Below are 20,370 nucleotides of genomic sequence, written 5' to 3'. Positions count from 1 at the left end.
CTTTTCCTAGTGGTCAAGAGATTTATACCTACGATTTAAGTGTGATGTGTCCGAGGGAAGTGGCTAGGAACCTAGTACATTCGTGGTCACAGTTCTAAGGATTTACGGTATCAGTACCAAGTCTAGAGAAGCGATGTAAATTCAGCGTTACTAAAGTACTAGGCCGCTCCGGCTAAAATATAGATATAGTTACTCTAGCTATTGTATAATTTACTAAAGGAGAGAAATATCTTGTTCCCTAACTAAGATATGGGTATGGCCGCTATTAAGTAGCAATCGGCCGTAAACGAATGTAGGTGGCGTGCCAAGTATGCCACGGGGCTAAAATCACACCTTGGCACTGTCATGTGACAAGCGAAATTGAATGAATTTAGATCTCTCCCGATCAAGGCCGGGTCCTCGAACTCCAACCACCCATGTTCGGGATAGACCTCCTTCCATTAGTGATCTCACTCCTGTCGTTAAGACAACCCTACGCCTCCACCACAAGGCAATACAGGATGCCACTTAATCTGAAGAAGTTTTTCATCTTTGATCGCTTGTTGATGCGCCAGCATTTCATCAACATCCCAGTTCACGCTCACCATCTGGCCCCGGAGAAAGTCAGCTTCTGGTCGCATCAGCCACAAGGCGAGCATTCCTGTCAGCCGGACGTCATCGTGGGCAAACACTTTGAAGCCTGGATCAAGCATCTCCGTGTCGACGATTCCTGGTATCACGATGAATGCTCGCATTGTAGGGTATTCTAGTACATAATAAGCCAATCTCTCTAGACAGCTCTAGGTAGCGAAATACTGGAGGGAGCTGACCTGCATCAACGTGTTCCATGAATCTCTCGGCTGCAAGCTTCGAGGTAATATATGCCGACCACCCTGGCGTCACCAACCCAGACAGCCCGGATGAGACAAAGACAACAGTCCCAGTTGGACTTTGAGGGTCTGGTTGAAAGCTTATAAAACTCCGTGTGACCAGAAATAGTGACTTAACGTTGATCTCCTGCGCATTTTGTTAACGAGGACTCGATACAGAGGGCAAATGTGGGCAGACATAGTCATTCCACCATTCTAGCAATGGACTTTGTCCAATTGGCAGCGACGGACACATAGTGCCGGCACTGTGCAAGAGAACATCGGGGCCTCTGCCAAACCAGGCCTTGATGTTGCGGAACAGATTGGTCACATCACCTTCTACAGTTATGTCCGCCTTGACTGTGAGTATTTTGGGTTGGCCCGGCAACTCTCGCAACTCTGTTGCAACTTTCTCCAGTCGTTCCCGCCGTCTCCCAGTAATTATCACGCCCGATGCTCCCGCCATGATCCAAACTTTTGCAGCCGCCTATGTCATGTTGTCAGAAGCTGCTCCGAACAGCAGGGAATTCGTCAGGGTTCGAGCTCACCGCACCAATACCTGATCCCCCGCCAGTAATCAGTATGATCCGTCCTGGTTGGCCATTATTTTCCGGGAGTATGCTATCGTATGGCTGGCGATGAAGTCCTTTTGTCAACTGAAACGGAAGAGTGTACACCAATGACGGGTCAACGTCGTCCATTGTGTCAGTCCTAGGACCTATAACCTATGACTTATGAAATTGATTTGATGATGAAACCGGGTCAGGCAGCAGTTCGAGGAAATAGAACTCACACTGAGTGCAAAGTTCTACAATCTTTATAACTACAGCAGTAACATTATGTATCGGGTATCCACCCTACGAAAAAGAGTGGAGCCCATATCCAAGAAATCTTCAGAGTCTTCATTCTAAGTTCAAGAGTACCTGCGGTGCCTCGTAGCTCCGAGAGTGACGTCTCAATATGCTCTATACCTGGTAGAGCATAGTCAGCGGAGTACGCAACCAGAGTCTTGCTTATCAAACTCGCACAAAGCCACACACCGAGGTCCGGCACCAGTCCAGCCACATGGTGTTAACTCTACCGTATAACAATAATGCGGTTTTCATGACTTGGACCTGAGCAATACTACAAATCGCTATTAGGCGCCCTTATTCGGAATGGCCTGGTCTATCCCACCACCAGGAGCCGCATAAAGGGATCCCTTTTCGTAGCCACCGAATAGAGGTCTAGCCACTCAGAATCATCTGCAGCATCTCGCGATCATACAACATGGCAGGTTTCAATCCTGATGATATGAGTCGTTTTCAAGACTTCGAAATCTTCACCACCTCTTATAAACAAATTAGCAATCACAATATATGACTCAATATGCTCTACAAGAAAGAACTATCCTCCTCTGCCAACTCAGCTCAGCTAGTCATAGTCCATTTCCACGGAGGGGGACTAATTGCTGCCGATAGCCTCTTTCCCGACTTCTTTGGCTGCTGGCTGTTGGACCTGGCGAAAAAGCACAGAGCAGTCATAGTCTCAGCGAACCACCATCTTCTGCCAGAAGCAAATGTGACCGACATTCTCGAAGACCTCGACGACGTTTCGACATGGGTTCAATCATCCTTGCCCGAGTTTCTGAAGACTAAATCTCAGGGGAAGGTCGACTACGACCTCAAACGTATCCTCACGGCCGGTGAGAGCGCAGGTGGATACCTTGCACTACAGCTCGCGCTCAACTATCCAGACGACATCCGAACCATCTTAACTCAATACCCAATGATCGATTGTTTACTGAGAGTTTGGAAAACCTAAGTATTCGATGTCCCTCAGATAACCAAGTCAGTGATGGGCGACTACTTAGCGAAAGTCAAAGCCCGAGAAGCTGCCACTAGGACCAGAAAGTCGTGGAATCGTCGGATCCAAAGCTTGACCGGGGCCGTTGATGATCTGTATGATCCAGAATGGGCTATACCGTGACTATTTTGACGTCAATAACGTAAAGTTATTCCCTATAGATCGCTTAGAAAATGGGGAGCGCCTACCACTGGCTGACGGTCTAATATGGCATGGAGAAAAAGACAGTGTTGTCCCTGTGGAGGGGAGTCTCCATTTCAGCGATATGGTCAAGAAGTACTCTCCGGATACGAACTTAATCCTCTTGGTGAGGTCAGGTGACCATGGGTTTGACGGTCCTGCTAGATTAAACAATGGGTGGGTAGATGAGGCAGTGAAACCATATGTTGCTCCTTGGCTGGCTTAGAAAAGTATACATAAATGTTTACGAATTAACATCCCCGACTTGAGACGTCTTCAAACCATCCTACAGGGATTTTTCGGGTAGTGGTACATTCAGGTTTTTGCGAGAGCGCCACTCTACCTCCCCCTACAATCATGAATCACGGATTGATCCGCAGTCAGACCTGTGGAAAGCTGACGAGCTGCTCAGTCAGTGCCAGTGGGATGAGTCATAAGGCCCTATGTTAGTGTTGATCAATTAATCACCTACGTAAGGATCCGAACTTAAAACTTAAAACCTTGGGCGTTGGGACAGGAACACAGAAGTTTGGGAGTTCATTGTTCCCTGGCACCCACCTGGATACTGGTCGAAGATGACATAAGATAAAGGGGACATATTTCCTCGTCAGCCTATCGGGTTGATTTTCAGGAACCGGAACGTGCATAAAAACCAAATTAAGGATATCCGATTGGATGATTTGCGAGGACTGGTCCACCTTCCCCGGATCGTCTGGAATTTCTTGCTCCCACTTCCAGGCGTCCAGTAAATGTCGATCCTGTAACATCGTATCCCTCAACGGGCTCTCATATACAATCGCACACAGCGACAAGGTGGGAGTGAAATCATTGCTCTTTGACCAAACGATCACCAGGACATAATTCAGAAAGAGAAAGAACCATGGCAGGACTTGCGCTCGCCATTGAGGCTGCCCATGCCCACAAACTGATTTCTCTCATAATCTTCGCGCTCATAGCGCTGGGATATGTCATCACTTATCGTGTATTCTTCCACCCTCTATCTCGCTATCCCGGCCCATTCCTTGGGAAATTTACAGATTTCTATTCTTTCTATGGCGTCTACAAACAAAGCCGCACCAAGCTACAGTACGAATTTCTACAGAAGTACGGGAGTCCAGTACGGGTGTCAACCAATGAGCTGGTCTTTTCTGATGTAAAGACCGTCAGTGAGATTTATGGTCAGAGTTCGACTATACCAGAGAAGGAGAGAACAATCTCCGAGGCTTTGAGTGCTACTGGAGAAGGGAGCCTTCTGAACACTGTGGATAGAGTCCAGCATGGCCGGATACGCCGCCTTTTGTCTCATGGATTCTCACTACGAAGCCTCTTGGACTCAGAGCGTATCATTGCTGAAAAAATTGAGCTTTATGTCGAACTTGCGTTCAGACGCGGGGCTGGCGAGTCGGCAGCACCGCGGGACATTTACATAAAAACACATGAGTTGTTTTTGGATATTATCAGCCAACTAAGCTTTGATCAATCCTTCAACTGTCTCAGTGATGCGAAGTCGACTGCTCTGCGGGATGTTGACTCATTTGGAAGGGTGGTACCGCCTCAGGCGTTCTTCCCTGGTTTTCGATATTTGCCTTTTGCAAGTATTCGCGAAGGATTTCGAGGCGTTTACCGACTCGAAGCTTTTGCAAGGGATTGTGTGACCAGACAGATGCAAAATTCCAAGACCAGCCCAGACTCTGACTCAATTCTGACCAACATGTTCAATGCCCAGGACGCGGAATCGGGCTCTAAGCTTACTATGGGGGAGATTATCGAGAACACTATCATCTTCCTAGTAGCAGGAACGAGCACAACAGCGGTGACTTTGTTATATTTGATATGGGAGTGTGGTCGCAGGCCTGAGATTATGAGGCGACTGACGGAGGAGATCAGAGCGGCCTTCCCGAATCCCGATGAATTGCCTACCTACGCAGAAGCATCTAAACTGGTAGGCAAAACCCCATCACGCTTCTAGTTCTTCCTTGCTGACCCTGTCTTCTACCTAGAAATATCTATCTAACGTGGTTGACGAAACGCTACGATTGTGGGGACCTCTCAATACCGGGATCCCTCGGATCTCAACAGGCCGCATGATCGCAGGCGAGTACTTTCCAGCTGGCGTCGGCATCTCCAACAATCCTTACGCAACAGCGAGAGATCCAGACGCCTTCCCAAACCCAGAAGAATATGAACCTGACAGATGGAACAATGCATCAACGGAAATGAGATTAATGTCAAGGCCATTTAGTATTGGACCAAGAAATTGCATTGGGCGGCATCTAGCGCTTATTGGACTATATGTGACTGTTACGAGGATATTCCAGCTGTTTGACGTTACCACAGACCCAAGCATGACTGAAGAGAAAATGAGGCAGAAAGATCAGGGCGTGTTCTCACCATGGGATGAGACTTTGCTCGTTAGGGTGAAGCTGGCAAATGTCTGAGCGTTGTACTAGTAGTTCCTGGTTATCATTTATGTATAGCTAAAAGTGACATCCATAATGAGCTTTAATCTTTGTAACCAGAATTCTGAATCCTTGTCCGATTACTCCTACAAGATAGCAGTAGCATGGTTTATAAGGAGTATATGGCATAGTAGAAACCGACATGGCGATCCCAATGCATTATAGAGAGATATGATACAATAACTTTCAAATCAGACCTGCCACGAGTCCACGCCCAATCCGTAGATTTCTCACCCTAATGCCGTGATACGTAAAAGAAGCAATGGATGGGAAGTACTACTTGTACCAAGATTTTGAATGAACTGGAGAAGCCATCATGGACGTTGCAAACTCCCAACAACGACAGTGTGAGCCCATATCCTTACACACTAAAATCCCACAGAGCATGCTATAGATTTGCACTAGCCCCCCCTCCAGCATCACCTTACAGGGTTAAGCGTATTTTCCTTACCAGAAAATGACCCTCAGCTTGCGCGCAGTCCAGTCTCTCCAGCGTTTTCCGAAATAGTGGAGTGGAATTGCAGCAACCATCCAGGCGAAGAACAAGGCAGCCATGATACCAAAGACCTGAAGAGGACAGAGTCAGCACATTTTCCCGGTGGCAGACCATTTTGCATTCGGGTATCAGACGCCCAGGATAAGACTCACCCTAGCGTATCCAGCACTCTCAGTCCACGGAACAAACCCATAAGTGAAGCCCCATGCAATAGTATTTTTCAAACCATTGACCAAGAGCAAGCCTTCAGCCGCAACGCCAAAGTATGAATCCATGACATATGTCATCCCGATACTGGCGGCACAGTTGCAAGTATTCATCAAAGCATAGCCAATGAACATCACAATCCAGTGAAGTGAACGTTCGGCACCAAAGCCGAACATCAAGAGGCCAGTGGGAACAAGGAGGGCGGGGACTATCAGCAGGACCAAGCGAGACTCGGCACTGAAGATGCCACCATGTTGGCGGGCCCAGCGTCGGGCCCACTTGTCTGTCAGTGGACCACCAACATATGCCCCCACAAGGTTGCCTATTATTGCCGGAATGTTGATCAGGCCATTCAAACTCGGTGACCAGCTATATGGTGGAACTTGAAAGATAAACGATGTGACCGTGCCGGCACTAATCTGCCAAGCAAGGACAAGAGAGTCTTGTGTCAAAAAGTAAGCTGCTGATTCATGAATCTGGTGATTTGAACTTACAGGTAATAGTCGCCCAGATTACAGCTGGATACACGAACATGAGGTAAGGTCGCATGAAGTGGCTGAAGAACGATTGCTCGCTAACCCCAGACCAAAGATTCAATGTTTGAAGATAAGATTTCTTGACTCCAGTGAGCTCAGAGCCCTCAGGCACAGTTGGGGGGGAGCTTTCAGTAGCAGAAATGTTGACTTTTTCCAAGTGCTCCTCTTGAGAGCCATGCGCTAATGATTTTGCTGAGGGTATCTCGGTGGTCTGCTGTGCAATGGGCGTGGTACTGCGTTCAAATCTCGTCTCCTCCACAAAGAAGAAGATTGCCAAGAAGTTCAAGCATGAGATAATAGCACACAACCAGCAAAACCACCGCCATCCAGCGCGGTCAATCACAAAGCCGGAAATCAAGGGCATGACAGAATTGCCTCCGTAGAGGAAGATGATATAGAGTCCCATTTTGGACCCTCGTTCGTGAAGATAAAAGATGTCCTGCAGCGCGGGTCAGCGTTTGGCATAGCCGTGTAGTCTCACACTTGCATAAGGGCCCTACTCACATTGATGATGGCAGCACCCAGAGCCTCAGTCGATGAACCACCAGCAGCAACGATGATCCGGCAAGCCAGAAGTGTCTGAAAGTCTTTGGAGATTGCGGAGCCAACCATTCCCAAAAAGGTCATCAGAGACGCAACCACAAAAACAGGGCGTTTGCCCACGTATTCCGCAGCCGGAACCCAGAAAAAGTTCTATTGAGAAACTTAGTCAGCGCAGCGTCTAACGAAGTGCCAACACATGGAAGCCAGAAGTTACTCACACCAAGTCCAGATACCAAGAGCGGCCAGAGGATGAGGTTTATACTCTCATTCATGGGTTTTTCGAACTCGATGCCAAGCACGAATAGAGCAGGTGAGAAGCCACCCACATACCCGGTGATCATGAAAGCGAAGAGACAAACGTTCAAGAAGGCAAAATGTTTCTTCCAAGATGGCCATCGAAGCGGATCATTGATGTCTTGGGATGGCTGTGGGATGAGAACCACATCCGTGCCTCGAAGATGGAGGTTATGAACATCTCCACCAGCAGCTGTTGCAGTATTATGTGAGCGTCGAGTACATGGACTCATAAAAGAGGTACATACTGTCAATCAACCGCACCAACTGATCCCCCTGGCCTAGTTCATCGAGTGTTCTGAAACGCATCTTTTCCGTGAAGGGCTAGGAGAGACGAGGATATCTCGTGAACACGGCTTTTTCAGGCTGTCGTGTGATTGTGAAATGTACGACAGGCTTCGTGGATGTGAGCACAGGGTTACTCACCCTAATGTAGTGCATCGATGTGTGCTATCTGAATCCCACTTGCATCTATTCAACTAGTAGTGATTATTTCACTGGGGACAACGCAAAAGCCGTGGGTCGCGATTCCGGGGAAATGCGCTATCTCCGCAGCTGCTTTTGCGTCCAGAACCGAAGAGAGCCTACTGGTCATACTCCAAACTAATGTGGTTCTTACTACAGGACCAGGAGTTGATAGCATTGTGTGCAAGAAGAGGGTAATCCTACAGTCTATCCCAACTAGACGTACTACGCCAAGAGGAGATTGAAACACTAACCAAGAACGTATCCAGTAGGAACTGATGCTTCTTTCGCACCTGGTTTCCGATTGGATATCTCAACTACGAACTTATGGGGTTCGAAAGCCAAGTGAATTAAACAAACGAACCGAATTAGGTAGACACGAGGGATTCTGTGCGAATCTAGTTTGGACTTGCAGACCATCCATCAGTAAACTTCAATGAAAGAAGGAGCCACCCCCAACGTCGAACATCTGACCCGTGATAAACTCTGCCTCTGGACTTGCAATGTACATGATGGCATGGGCCACGTCCCGAGGCAATCCAACTCGTTTCACGCACTGCTCTTCTACAGCTTTGCCGAAGAGCTCCTTTTGATATTCGCCATTGTGCGTAGCAGGTGTGGAGATTAAGGTGGGTGAGACAAAGTTAGCGGTGATGCCAGGACCGACTTCTGTTGCCGTCGCCCGCGTGAATGCCGCTACAGCGCCTTTGGATGCCGCGTACACAGCTAATCCTGGTACAGGTTTGACCATTGTCTGACTGGCAGTATTGATAATTCTCCCGTAGCCTCTCCGTTTCATATGTGGTAGAACAGCCTGGGTCAGGAAAAAGCAGCTTTCCATGTTGACCTGGAATATACGCCTGTATTCCGTAGAGGTGACATCCAGTAACGGCTTAGCGGGATATATCCCCGCTAGGTGAGCGAGGATATCTATCCTGCCAAATGTTCGGACAATTTCATCGATAGTGTGGTGCACCAGTGTCTCGCTGGTGATATCACATACCCGATGAGCGACGATTCCACCATTTGAGAGCAGGGTCTTTTCGACCTGCTGAAGCTTTGCCGTGTTGATGTCTAGAAGAACAACACTGGCCCCCTGGTCGGCAAATAAAGCTGCAACTACTTCGCCTATACCCTGTGCCGCGCCAGTGATGACAGCGACTTGGCTACTGAATTTTCGTGGATCGATGATAGTTTGTGGCCTTTTAGATCCCATCTCTGCAATGTTGCTCTGTTTGACGCTCGAACATGGCTGGGTATCCATAGGTTTGTCTCATGGTTTAGATATACTGCTCAGACTTGCCTCATTCTATTGATGCGTCAGCGCTCGGCAACCTCAAAGTGCGAACTTCCGAGCCCAATATCCATCTCGGGGGCGCTCGGTAAAGCTCGACGACACTAGACTATCACATACGCTCGGAGTTCTCAAAGGGGATTGACATAACAATCTCTCCCCGCTAGATCTTTTAAGTCCGTTCGTTTGAGCAGATAGAATAGAGTTGTGGACCAATAACCTCGGGCTTTGTGAACAGTCCTATTTGCTTTCAAAGTGGAGTATCTACGACGTCGTGACTACTCTTAAAATCTAAGCTCCGAATTGGTATCTGTAACCAGAGATAAAGACTGACATTATTTATATACAAATAAAGCGATTGTAGATGCAATCCTACTCCCTTAATCAATACCGTAGGTACTTCTTGTTGTAAACTTTCAGGCGTTTGTCTGACACATCACCACCTATTTGGAGTGCCAGAAACCTCGAGTAGAAGCGCGCAAATGTGACACCGCCACCAGTATACCAGATTCCAGGGATGCCATGGGGCTTGTACACGCCTCGGAGCTCACCTTCATGATCGATCTCCCAGTAATCATCTAAATGCTCACCCAACTCTTGGCCCACAAATCGGGTGGCCTGGCCGCGTACATCATGGGAATATCCAGTACAGAATACAACCACATCGGCGTCGAGATGGCTGCCGTCACTAAACACAAGGCCTGTCTCATCATATGCTGTCAATGCAGCATCACCTTTGATTTTGATCTGTGAAGTCCATTCATGTCAGCTCAGGCTGGACTTTCATATAATTCGGCGGGGGAGTACTCACCAAGCCAGCTGATACTTTCGCAGAAGCACCAACGTCCATGTAGTGACCTCCAAGTCTGTCCGTGAGGAGCTTCCAGAGGTCCCCATATCGCTCCACGCGGAAACCCGCCCTTTCGAGCGAATCAAACCGCTCAGGCTCAGCATCCACAAGCGGTCTTCCACCGTGCAACGCAGCTAGACGTGTGACAACGAGCGGCAATGCCATAATTTGTCGATCTGCGTCTTCAATCTTTGAAGTCTCATTGTAGATTGGGTCTGACCAGGCTTTGTAATGCTCGATGGGGAAGACGGACGTACGACCGCGCTGAATCATTGTCACCTCGGCGGCTCCAGCGTCTAGCATATCCTCGGCCACGTCATGCGCCGTATTCGCAACTCCCACGATCACACATCTCTTGCCCTTCCACTCAGACGCATTCTTGTACGTAGCAGAATGGATTACAATGCCATTGAACTTCTCCCTGCCTGGCAACTGCGGCATTTTGGGGATAGTGCCACCAGCACCAATCGCGAAAACGAAATGAGGAGCTTTGATGGTTTTGGTTTCGCCTTTGCGAGCGAAATTGATCGTCCATGTGTTTATTTTCTGATCAAAAGAGGCCGATTGCAAGCAACTCGAGAGTGAGACATTGATCTGGTGCTTTTCGACGTACGCCTGGTAGCCCCGTGCCAGCTCTTTCCCACTGGGGAAGTAATCATAATCTTCGCCAAAAATATTGCCTAGAGGCATGTCACTGTAGTATTTGGAGGTATGGAATCTGGCGGAGTCGTATCTTGAGGTCCAGTTATCGCCAATGTTTTCATTCTTTTCAATGATGAGATAACTTATCCCCATCGCCTTCAATCGGCCGGCGAGGCAGAGTCCTGCGAATCCGGCTCCAACGATGATGCAATCGAAATCTGTATCGCTATTTTTGGGCTTGGGAGGACCTTTTTTTACTATTTCTGGCGAAATTGAGTCTGGATTTGGCAAGCCCTCGATCTCCTCGAGAATAGTGGTCAGAAACCAGATCTTCCAACCAAACTCCAGGTCGGGGACAATGCCAATCTGGCCGGAGCATTTGGTAATGGGCGCTCCACTGGTGACGAAGGAGAAGCGAGCTTGGATCCATGAATGACCATTTCCCATATCCACCACTTTCGAAGTGCCTTCAATTAGTCTGAACGTCGAAGGATGGTGAGATTTCTCAAGTTCTGTCCAGGCTGAGTGGATGCCTTGGGGGCCATAAAATGTTCGCGGCAGCCCAGTCAGTGCGTATATATCTCTCCAAATGCCGTTCTGACAGAAGACATCAACGTTAAATTGGTCCAAGTATCGAAGGCAGTAGTCAACAACTGCAACATGGTTGATTGAAGGCGAAATCTTAGTGTCTGGTAAGGCTCCAGGAAGTTGTTCTATTGGGTAAGAAGGAGTTCGTTGAAAAGGTTCCTTGATTGTCTCAGCTTCGGTTTGGTTATCTACCAACTCTAAAATTTGAGGCGACAAGATTACTTTCTCGAGCTCATTGCTTTGATGCTTGGAAAATGAGAATTCGACAAGTGGAAGAACCTCTGCATGGGGCGCCATGGTAAAAAGGCGGTGTTGAAGTTTATTGAAACAATTGTGAATAGAGAATGGAGAGTGGATGAAGTGTGAGGCCTTGATGCTCACTAAATAGGCCGAACTTCCGTTCAACCAACAGTTTATTATCTTATTGTGATCGGCCAAACTCCAGTAATACAGGCACCTCATTAAATTGCTGAGTTCCCCGGATACACTGTTCATCAGCGTTGCGATTGTCCAATAGGGATAGAGTAAGAAACCGCTTGGCCAATCGGAGACGTGAGAAACCAGCACCTAAGATGGGAAAGGTTATTCGGAAGACATCAACGTTACAAGAATATGGACCTCTGGTATGCTGAGTGATCATTTGCACCATATTAAACTGCTTACAACTGTAGTGGTTTGGCTAGCATCCAGCACCACCCAGTACCTTATTCGGCTGCATCACAATACTGAGCTTCAACAACATCGACGGCCTACTGCGCCTGTCTCAGGTGATAACATGGCCAACGGAGAGTTTACGGAGTTACGTTCACGGGAAAATGACAAGTCAGATGGCTTAAGAGAATCTGCCGCATCTTTCAGGTCCCTCCTTCCTCCTGAAGGCTGGCCAAAAATCCGGACCCTACCTACCAGCACTGCGACCGAATGGTATGAGAACAACAAAGACCTTCCCCAGATTAAGGAATTCCTTGATAGTCTGAGGCTAGAGAACATTGAGCCGTGGAAAGGGTTCACATGCGATGGACAGGTGGACTTAGCTATCCATGATTACCAAGACGACGAAGGGGCTCCCGTCTGCGAGATGACCAAAGCCGCATTAAACTTGATAACCAAAATGTCTGACAGCCAGAAATCTGCGACAGTATTTGATTCAGTAGAGGCTGACGAAATCCGAATATGGTCTAATCCCGAGTTCTACGTTAATCCTGGCGGATTGAGACTTGACGAATGTTGCAAGGAGATCCAAATAGCTGTACATGATCTGTTGAAGGCTTCCTTGTCTCCAGAAGGGTACAAGAAAGTGCAAGGATGTTGCCTCATCAATGGATTTCTAGGCGAGCTGATCAACGGCCAAGCAGTGTTGAATGCACACTCCTATAACTTCCGCCTTTTTGGTCGACCGCACACGATCGAGCCATGGGCGTTCACGTTTTTTGGCCATCATCTGTGCATTGCTGTATTCATTCAAGGCGGGCGGATGGTCATTGGACCGACTTTCATGGGAGCAGAGCCTGACTACATCGATGAAGGCCCGTACGCCGGCCTTCGATTGTTCAACACAGAGGAAATTGTTTCCCTCAAGTTGATGCGTAGTCTCCCAGCAACACAGAGGAAATTGGCAGCCACACATCATAGTGTCTTTCCCGCTGACTTGCCATCAGGTCGATGGGTCCCACATGACGAGCGACATGTTGGAGGAGCGAGGCAGGATAATCGAATCGTTCCATATGGTAAAGTCTCCTGATTTCTAGCCTAGGATTCTATAGCAGCTAATGTCTCGGCTCTAAACAGAAGGATGCCCTGTGTCGCTGTTCGATGAGTCTCAAAAGGGAGACATTGTTCAACTGTTCATGGCATTCAACGAGTATTACCCTGCATCTGTCCTGGAGCATCGAAAACAGGTTTTTGTTTCGCATATCAATGAAACCTATTTTGCTTGGATTGGAAATTGTGAGAATGATGAGCCTTATTATTTCCGCATTCATTCACCTGTAGCATTTATGGAGTTTGACTTCCATGCTGGAGTATTCCTGGTCAATGCCACTCCCGATAAATGTCACATTCATACAATCAACCGTATACCTAATGGAGGCGACTATGGTCGAGCATTACTTGACACGTATCAGCGGGCAAAAAGTGAACGAGGCGGGCTGAGTTAGAGGGGTAGAGAATGGACTTTTGCTAAATGCATCAAGACTACTCATCCTGAAACGAGCGTCTTTGCATTCTTTGAGAACAATTTCAATCTAGTGTGCACTACGTACATGTTCTCCAGATATGACTTTCTCTAAGCTATCACTTCTCTTGACTTAGAATTTCGACGAGCTTTGATTTTACGTGCTCCACCGTCGCGTCGGGACCGATTGCCACTTGCATCCCATGAGGCACAGCATAGGTTCGCACATTTGGCACAATATCTCGTGCTATCTGCTGGATCTGTTTACTTTCTTCTTCAGTCCACATGGAGGCGCAGAACTTAGACAATTGTAACCTAGTGAGCTGGAGAGGTTTTACACTTATTATGGGGTTACTTACCAACAAATCAGGCTGTACCCTTTGCACAATATCATAGACGTCTTCGATTCCTGCCACATGAATTAGCCTAAAATAATCATCCAAACGTCCTTTTAATGATCAAATCATACGCTCTGCATTCGCTTCATGAAGAATGGTGTACTTGTCTTTGACATCATCGCACAGTTTGGCTATCATTCGTCGAGCTCTGTCTGGTGCTGTGTTGACGGATACAAGCTTGTAGGGCCCTAAGGGCTGATGGAGTTCTGACATGATTGCAACGAGATAGCAATATTGTCTCTTGAGGCCGGCACACACCGATGTTGTTGAAGCACTTGAGATCGATGTAGGCCGCTCACGCCAAAACCCTGTATCAACTTTCTAGCTCGGACAAGCCAGGAAATCGCCGGTAAAACATATAATCAGTCTGACTGCCCACATCTGGTACGATGCAAGGCCTCGCTTACATAAAAACAAATAGCGTACTCGTCATTGAACTAGAAATCCACTAGCGTCAAGGTGGTCTGTCTCTCAATTCCGATTGGCTACAATCGAGGGAGCCGAAGCTTCCGATTGGTTGGTATATCTGATCACCTGGAGAGAGCGAGCACTCGGGTGTCACTTGTACGAGTAGGATCGAGGGTTTCAAACTGCGGCGGATGGACGACTAACCAGGGCAAATGAAGCAAGTGATGAGAGTATCAAGATGGCTACGCAGAACAGCTTCCCTCGTACCTGATAGTTTATCTGAAAGCATATCTCCGGTTATTCCCGGGTACTTTAGCATCCTTCCTTAGATACTGAAGCACTATTACTCTTTTGTTCCTTGACTTTCGATCTTTTACGGATACACACTGTTGCAAACCACCTGTCTCGTTATGGAGAGGATTGCGTCCTTAGGGACCGGCATCGCAGAGGTCGTTGTTCCAACATATGAAGCCTACAGCGCACTCCTGCAGAGGCCAGAAACCAAAGCCGCGATTAAAAGCGTCAAGAGAGAAACATTTTCATACGGACCCCACAAAAGACACAAACTTGACTTGTACAGTCCTCCCGGTATTGCAGATCACGTCTCGCAAAGACCTCGACCAGTCTTGATCTTCACTTACGGCGGTGCTTTTGCGAATGGTGATAGGATCCTTGATGGAATTGACGGAGGTTTAGTGTACGCTAACGTGGGCGCTTTCTTTGCATCAGAGGCCAACTTTGACACCATCGTTCTGGACTATCGCCTCCTCAAACACGGTGCGAAGTATCCCTCAGGGGGCGAAGATTTTGGGCTAGGTCTCCAGTGGGTTCAGGACAGGTATCAGCATGGAGGACGAAGGGAAATATATGTCATCGCCAATTCTGCAGGTGCGGTTCACCTCAGTACATGGCTGTTCTCACCGAGATTTGCCAAAGAGCGATTGCAACTGTTGAGCGCCTCGAGTGAAGTGCGGCTGACAAAAGTGGTGTTCCTGGGATGCCCGTTTCGACTGGACTATCATGGGGGAATGAAACCTGTGTTGGAAGTGTACTACGGCACCGAGGAAGACACCAAGAGGGCTGAGCCCACCCAATTGATGTTGACAGGGATCCGGGAAAAGGACTCCATCGACATGACCGTGATGCCGGGTATTCTGACTGCGGTTGCGGAGTTAGACCCAAGCTTCATTGTCGAGCCCGGGCAAGAGTTCTCCAAGCTTTGGAGAGAATGTGGCGGCAAGGGTGATCACTTGGTTTTGAGGGGGCATAACCATATCAGTCCTCCACTTTCTCTGGGGACTGGTTCAAGGGAAGAGGAGCACTGGGGTCATCAAGTGGTTGGATGGCTTCGAGGCGAGGCTTTATGAGTACATATTCAGGGCATGGTGCCACTGTTAGATACTTTATGCTCCTGTTAAGGATACTTGATCCAGTAAGCTATCTCGTTAGCTAAGCTATGGCCATACGTGGGCCACAAGTGCTGCTGTGAGGGTGGCCCAAGCAATCGCAAGGCTCAGAATCTAGTTAGTGACAAGCCCCTTTGCCTCGGCGCACGGAGGCTCGAGACCCACATCATGGGGACAGTCTTGTTTCCTTCTAAGAGATTAGCTTCAGTCCATTCTGTCCGTAGTTTCGGGGCGAAGGCATCGCTCCATATTTTCCAATCGATGTACCCCGCCTTTCCCCAAGCCTGCAGGATGACCAAGAAAAGGACTCAAACCAGCTACGCTTCCAATCTCTTTGCATTAAATCCCCCATAGATCTTCAATGGCAGAAGCACAAAGCACTCAGCTTTTACCCACAAGCCAGTACTCCAGGTTTACGGCTAAGAGGAAGAGAGGCCCACGCGCGACTATTGCATGTGAGTCTTGCAGAAGACTGAAGGCAAAGGTGGGTAATTCGACCTTCCTCGGACCATAGCCTCCAATCTAAAGTTGGGCAGTGTGATCAAAATACGCCCTGTGTTGTTTGCACCAGTATGTTGACACCTGTAATTTGTCAAATGAACATCGCTTGGATCTCTAAAGTTATACGTCAGGCAATTCTCTCGAATGTGTTCGGCGCAAGAAGGTGAAGGCGAATAGGCATGATGAGTTGCATGTGTAAGATGTCTCGACTGGCTTCTTATTTACAAACAAGCTGATGAAGGCGCTCAACAACAGCAACCAACTGCGTGGTGTTGAAGCCCTCACTCGAGCTTCCAGAAACGCTGAGAAGGCTCTGAACACAGCCGCCGAAGTTGCGGGAAAGAAACACTCGAGCCAACTCACAACTGCACAGCCAAATAATCGCATTGGACTGCTTCCCAACTCCGAAACGTCCGTAGGAATTACGACTAGACATGCCGATGGACTAGAAATCGATTATCTCGCACATTCTCATGGAACCTCGGCAAGCAATCCTAAGTCAGATCAGGATCCAGAGACGAGCCCCAGGGGATTCGGTGAGGTCAATAACCGCACTCAAGGCAAAGAATTCTACGGCCCTGCAGCGACCCTGGCATTCCTACTAGAGTTACGACGGTGCGCGCGAACCTATCAACAGCAGCAGAGGCCGCACTCCAGCGAGGTAATGCTCTCCATGAATGAAACGACAGCTGATCCTGCCTCGTCCATTGTAAATTTTCTCCATGGGGATGACGAAATATTGGCTGGTAAGACTCCTTGACTGCCTTGTTAACAGGATCCATGCAAGGACACGCTTGTGCTTACACAACCTCAAATTAAAAGGTGACATCGACCCTATCCGAGAAGACAACCTACACGCAATTGGCACGGGTACCAGCAATAGCACGGTATCAACTCCGGTGGTAGTCGATCTTCCATCGAACCACGAGGTCGAGAAAGAATGCATCAGGTTGTATTTCGCCAATTTGCATTTGATCTACTTTTTCCTTGACCGAGCATCCTTCGAAAAGCGCTGCCAGACAGAAATGTGGGCACCCGCGGCTGCTACTTTCAGCTCGGGGGACTTCAAATCGCGCCGCCGACGACGATCCAGATTCCCTGCTTTGTACAACGCCGTGGTGGCAGTTGGCGCCCTGACTGCAGAAGATGATACCTTGGTGAATCAGTGCCAAGGAGAAGTGCAGGCATTTTTGAAAAATTCTGTTCATCAAGACTCTCAATCCTTGGGATATCAACCACTTGCACTCGCTTCGATCTATTTCGCGAAAGCTAAGGTGCTCCTTGGAGACATGTTCGAGTCATGCTGCTTGGAGGGCCAGCAAACATTGTTTCTGATGTCTATATTCTGCCAATACGCACTCCGGCCTCACGGCTGCTACATGTACAGTGGAATGTCTGCGAGAACAGCGTTAGCCATCGGCAGCGCCAACGAACCAGACTTGAGGAAGAACCCTTTAGAAGCTGTTCGGACGTGGTGGTGCATGTATTATCACGAAGTTGAGGTGTGCTGCTCATTAGGGAGAGAGACGTTTCTGAGAGAACCGTCTTATTACCCCGTTTTCATGGCCAAATTCGGTGAAAGAATGCCACGAGATTTCGGGCGGGATGACGACTATGTCCTATTCTTCGCAAGGTCCATGACTGAGCTCGCACAGATCCTAAAGCGCACTTCAGAAGACATCTACCATGATCCGACATCCAAGCCAATTGACCAGAAATCTCAGAGTGCGCTGGCGCTGGATCAAATGCTGCTCGTGTGGAAACGGCAACTAGCGCCCATATTTGATTTAGAGAGTACTTCGTTGACCGAAAAAGAGCCCATCACCAAGAGGAAGGTGGTTTTGAAACTCCGTAAGCAAGACATGTTGATCACTGCTTTCCCAAGAGTATCAAGCTGACGCTCGAGCATATCAGGCTTCTACAGCGCCAGGATCTTGATCCACCGCACATTCCTGATCACTGCAGCGTATTCCAAGACCTCTAGCGCTCTCTCTACAAACGTCGACATCTGCCTCGCAGCTGCCCGAGAGACCATCCACTTACTGTACGACACGTTCATGAACCGACCCTTTTTCCGAACGTGGTGGTATAACACCACGTATGCGTTCAATGCCATTACCATCATCCTTTACGTACTGGTCTCACCTTTGCAACCAGAAAATAGCGAAGACCTGCTGAGTGACGTCGAGAAAACATTGAACATCTTCCGCGCCATGTCTGGAGTGGCTGTCGCCCGTCGCTGCGCAGAGCTTACCGAGGAGATTTTCGAAATTGCAAAGATGTCGATCCAGGGTCAGAGGCACGGTCGACAGCAGCGTCAACACAATACCGTAGCAGGCGCCAGTCGTAGGGGAGAATTGGAACTGCTTGACGGATTCGGTGCTGCGCTCCATCCTTCGGAGGCCCAGGTGCTAAAGGATGGGAACGTCAGCGTTGCGGAGACCGCCATGAACAACAATGAGCAGCCAAGCTTTGACGTGATGAACGACGCCTTTTTCACCAACATCATGGATGTGAATTTCCTGGACAACTTTGATGCCAATCTCTCGGCCATGAACTTCAATGGATCGCCATTTGAAACGATGGATCTGGATTGGAATCCGGGACTGAAATGACAGGACGGTCAGGGTACTGTAATGGAGCCTTAATAGCATGGATAGTACTATCTCGCCCCAGTACAAGTGAGATGAGCACAGAGTCCTGCAACCAGGAACGACGGCTTTACCGTCTAGTTCTACGTAAGTATGTAGGGACTACGGTAGATCTGAAGTACACACCTCACGTCTCATAGCACCTGTAAATATTATACCGCCAGGCTCCGGCTCTGCATCCGTGCTGGGCGCTGGCCAACCGGAACGCTTGATTTCAAGTTTTGGTAACCCCGCGTACCATTCTGAGTGTCACTCAACATTCTACCCGGAGATGAGTATATTACTAGCCCAGCCCATAAATGGGTTGAAGTCGTCCTCCAACAACAAACCTCTCTAGAAGCGTCTCAGTTTCAACTCCTATCATTTTCCAACGTAGTGGAAAGCGTGAAGTTGGACTAAACAACGACCATCTGGTCAGAATCAGTTCGTGTCGCTCTGCATTTACATGCCACATAATGATTAAGACGGCGATCGTGACTGGGGCATGTTCAGGGATAGGATTAGCGCTAGTACGACGATTACTCTACGACTTTGAGTCCAATGAATCTCAACAATGGAGAGTGGTGCTTGCTGACGTCAACGCCGAGGCCTACGAGGCGATAAAAGCCACACTCCCTCATACGGCTAGCACAATATCAAGGCATTTATTCGTCAAAACGGATGTCACAAGCTGGAGCGACCTGGCGAATTTATTCAAGACGGCATTCGAGTGGCCTGGTGAAGGGCAGGGAAGGATTGATTTCGTGGCGTGCAATGCTGGGATTGATGATAATGCGTTGAAGAATGGGCTTTTGGATGACGATGAGGCTGACAATGTGGACGAGGAGGCAGTGCCCGTGCAGCCCGATCTCAATGTCTTGCAGGTCGATCTGCACTCGAACTTCTATGCGACTAAGTTGCTTGTTCACTATACCCGCAAAACGAGGAGAAGGGTGACGGCGTTGCAGAATGGATCCGCCCCTGACTCGGGGATAGGGACGCCGAGATTAGTGATAACGGCATCTATGGCAGCTCAATATCCGTTCTTCCTGATCCCACAGTACACGGCAGCGAAGCACGGATGTCTTGGGCTGGTTAGAGCCTTGTCACCCGCGCTGTTGAAACACGAAGGCATTACGTTAAACTGCGTGATGCCCGGCACAGTCGACACGGGACTCATTCCCGCGCCGGTGATGGCCCAGTGGCCGAAAGAACATTTGACGCCTCTTGAGACCGTCATGAGGGCATTCATGGAACTGATTGGAGACTGGAAGAGGGCGGGGTTGAGCGAGCACGTCACGAGCGATGTACCTGATCATGAGCTGAAGAATGGATGTGCCGTCGAGTGCTCGGCGGGCTGGCTCTGGTATAGAGATCCTGTACCATTCAAGGACGAGAGTATGAGGTTTGTGGCGGACCAGAGCAAGGAAGATGGCATTTTGGGTCAATTCGTGCTGCAGATGAAGGCGAAGATGGAGGCCGCAGGGGAAGGCAAAAAGCATTGACCGTGGTGCCTTCTGGTTGTTAAAGGAGGCAGCCAAGCCAAGGATTCCGATAAAGTCTTGAAACCACCAGTCTCACAACATTTGGCTATCAGATTGTCTCGT

The 20,370-nt window shown here is 48.6% G+C and overlaps 11 protein-coding genes across 11 annotated transcripts; 6 read left to right on the top strand and 5 right to left on the bottom strand.

The window, feature by feature from the left end:
- Positions 1-461: 461 nt before the first annotated feature.
- On the bottom strand, positions 462-734 carry A1O9_10355 (uncharacterized protein; the record flags this gene model as incomplete). Its single annotated transcript, XM_013400516.1, has 1 exon — positions 462-734. The coding sequence occupies one exon, from the start codon at positions 732-734 to the stop codon at positions 462-464; it is 273 nt and encodes a 90-aa protein (XP_013255970.1).
- Positions 735-2,216: 1,482 nt separating this feature from the next.
- On the top strand, positions 2,217-2,651 carry A1O9_10354 (uncharacterized protein; the record flags this gene model as incomplete). Its single annotated transcript, XM_013400515.1, has 1 exon — positions 2,217-2,651. One exon carries the CDS (start codon positions 2,217-2,219, stop codon positions 2,649-2,651), a length of 435 nt encoding a protein of 144 aa, XP_013255969.1.
- A 1,102-nt stretch (positions 2,652-3,753) lies between these two features.
- A1O9_10353 (uncharacterized protein) lies at positions 3,754-5,311 on the top strand (the record flags this gene model as incomplete). Its single annotated transcript, XM_013400514.1, has 2 exons — positions 3,754-4,815; positions 4,874-5,311. The coding sequence occupies 2 exons, from the start codon at positions 3,754-3,756 to the stop codon at positions 5,309-5,311; spliced, it is 1,500 nt and encodes a 499-aa protein (XP_013255968.1).
- Positions 5,312-5,779: 468 nt separating this feature from the next.
- A1O9_10352 (uncharacterized protein) lies at positions 5,780-7,717 on the bottom strand (the record flags this gene model as incomplete). The annotated part of the gene is made up of 6 exons (XM_013400513.1): positions 5,780-5,899; positions 5,981-6,477; positions 6,530-7,010; positions 7,076-7,264; positions 7,333-7,601; positions 7,657-7,717. 6 exons carry the CDS (start codon positions 7,715-7,717, stop codon positions 5,780-5,782), a joined length of 1,617 nt encoding a protein of 538 aa, XP_013255967.1.
- Positions 7,718-8,306: 589 nt separating this feature from the next.
- A1O9_10351 (uncharacterized protein) lies at positions 8,307-9,089 on the bottom strand (the record flags this gene model as incomplete). The annotated part of the gene is made up of 1 exon (XM_013400512.1): positions 8,307-9,089. The coding sequence occupies one exon, from the start codon at positions 9,087-9,089 to the stop codon at positions 8,307-8,309; it is 783 nt and encodes a 260-aa protein (XP_013255966.1).
- A 462-nt stretch (positions 9,090-9,551) lies between these two features.
- On the bottom strand, positions 9,552-11,544 carry A1O9_10350 (uncharacterized protein; the record flags this gene model as incomplete). The annotated part of the gene is made up of 2 exons (XM_013400511.1): positions 9,552-9,914; positions 9,979-11,544. 2 exons carry the CDS (start codon positions 11,542-11,544, stop codon positions 9,552-9,554), a joined length of 1,929 nt encoding a protein of 642 aa, XP_013255965.1.
- A 478-nt stretch (positions 11,545-12,022) lies between these two features.
- A1O9_10349 (uncharacterized protein) lies at positions 12,023-13,403 on the top strand (the record flags this gene model as incomplete). Its single annotated transcript, XM_013400510.1, has 2 exons — positions 12,023-12,974; positions 13,036-13,403. 2 exons carry the CDS (start codon positions 12,023-12,025, stop codon positions 13,401-13,403), a joined length of 1,320 nt encoding a protein of 439 aa, XP_013255964.1.
- Positions 13,404-13,539: 136 nt separating this feature from the next.
- Positions 13,540-14,031, bottom strand: A1O9_10348 (uncharacterized protein; the record flags this gene model as incomplete). Its single annotated transcript, XM_013400509.1, has 3 exons — positions 13,540-13,743; positions 13,780-13,829; positions 13,890-14,031. The coding sequence occupies 3 exons, from the start codon at positions 14,029-14,031 to the stop codon at positions 13,540-13,542; spliced, it is 396 nt and encodes a 131-aa protein (XP_013255963.1).
- Positions 14,032-14,636: 605 nt separating this feature from the next.
- A1O9_10347 (uncharacterized protein) lies at positions 14,637-15,593 on the top strand (the record flags this gene model as incomplete). The annotated part of the gene is made up of 1 exon (XM_013400508.1): positions 14,637-15,593. The coding sequence occupies one exon, from the start codon at positions 14,637-14,639 to the stop codon at positions 15,591-15,593; it is 957 nt and encodes a 318-aa protein (XP_013255962.1).
- A 775-nt stretch (positions 15,594-16,368) lies between these two features.
- On the top strand, positions 16,369-18,748 carry A1O9_10346 (uncharacterized protein; the record flags this gene model as incomplete). The annotated part of the gene is made up of 3 exons (XM_013400507.1): positions 16,369-16,879; positions 16,956-17,984; positions 18,048-18,748. The coding sequence occupies 3 exons, from the start codon at positions 16,369-16,371 to the stop codon at positions 18,746-18,748; spliced, it is 2,241 nt and encodes a 746-aa protein (XP_013255961.1).
- A 491-nt stretch (positions 18,749-19,239) lies between these two features.
- Positions 19,240-20,268, top strand: A1O9_10345 (uncharacterized protein; the record flags this gene model as incomplete). Its single annotated transcript, XM_013400506.1, has 1 exon — positions 19,240-20,268. The coding sequence occupies one exon, from the start codon at positions 19,240-19,242 to the stop codon at positions 20,266-20,268; it is 1,029 nt and encodes a 342-aa protein (XP_013255960.1).
- Between the last annotated feature and the right edge of the window lie 102 nt (positions 20,269-20,370).

The sequence above is a fragment of the Exophiala aquamarina genome (assembly GCF_000709125.1).
Source record: "Exophiala aquamarina CBS 119918 chromosome Unknown aczIA-supercont1.13, whole genome shotgun sequence".
Lineage (NCBI taxonomy): Eukaryota > Fungi > Ascomycota > Eurotiomycetes > Chaetothyriales > Herpotrichiellaceae > Exophiala > Exophiala aquamarina.
The sequence above is the reverse complement of the archived record's forward strand: the minus strand, read 5'-3'. Positions and strand labels throughout refer to the sequence as shown.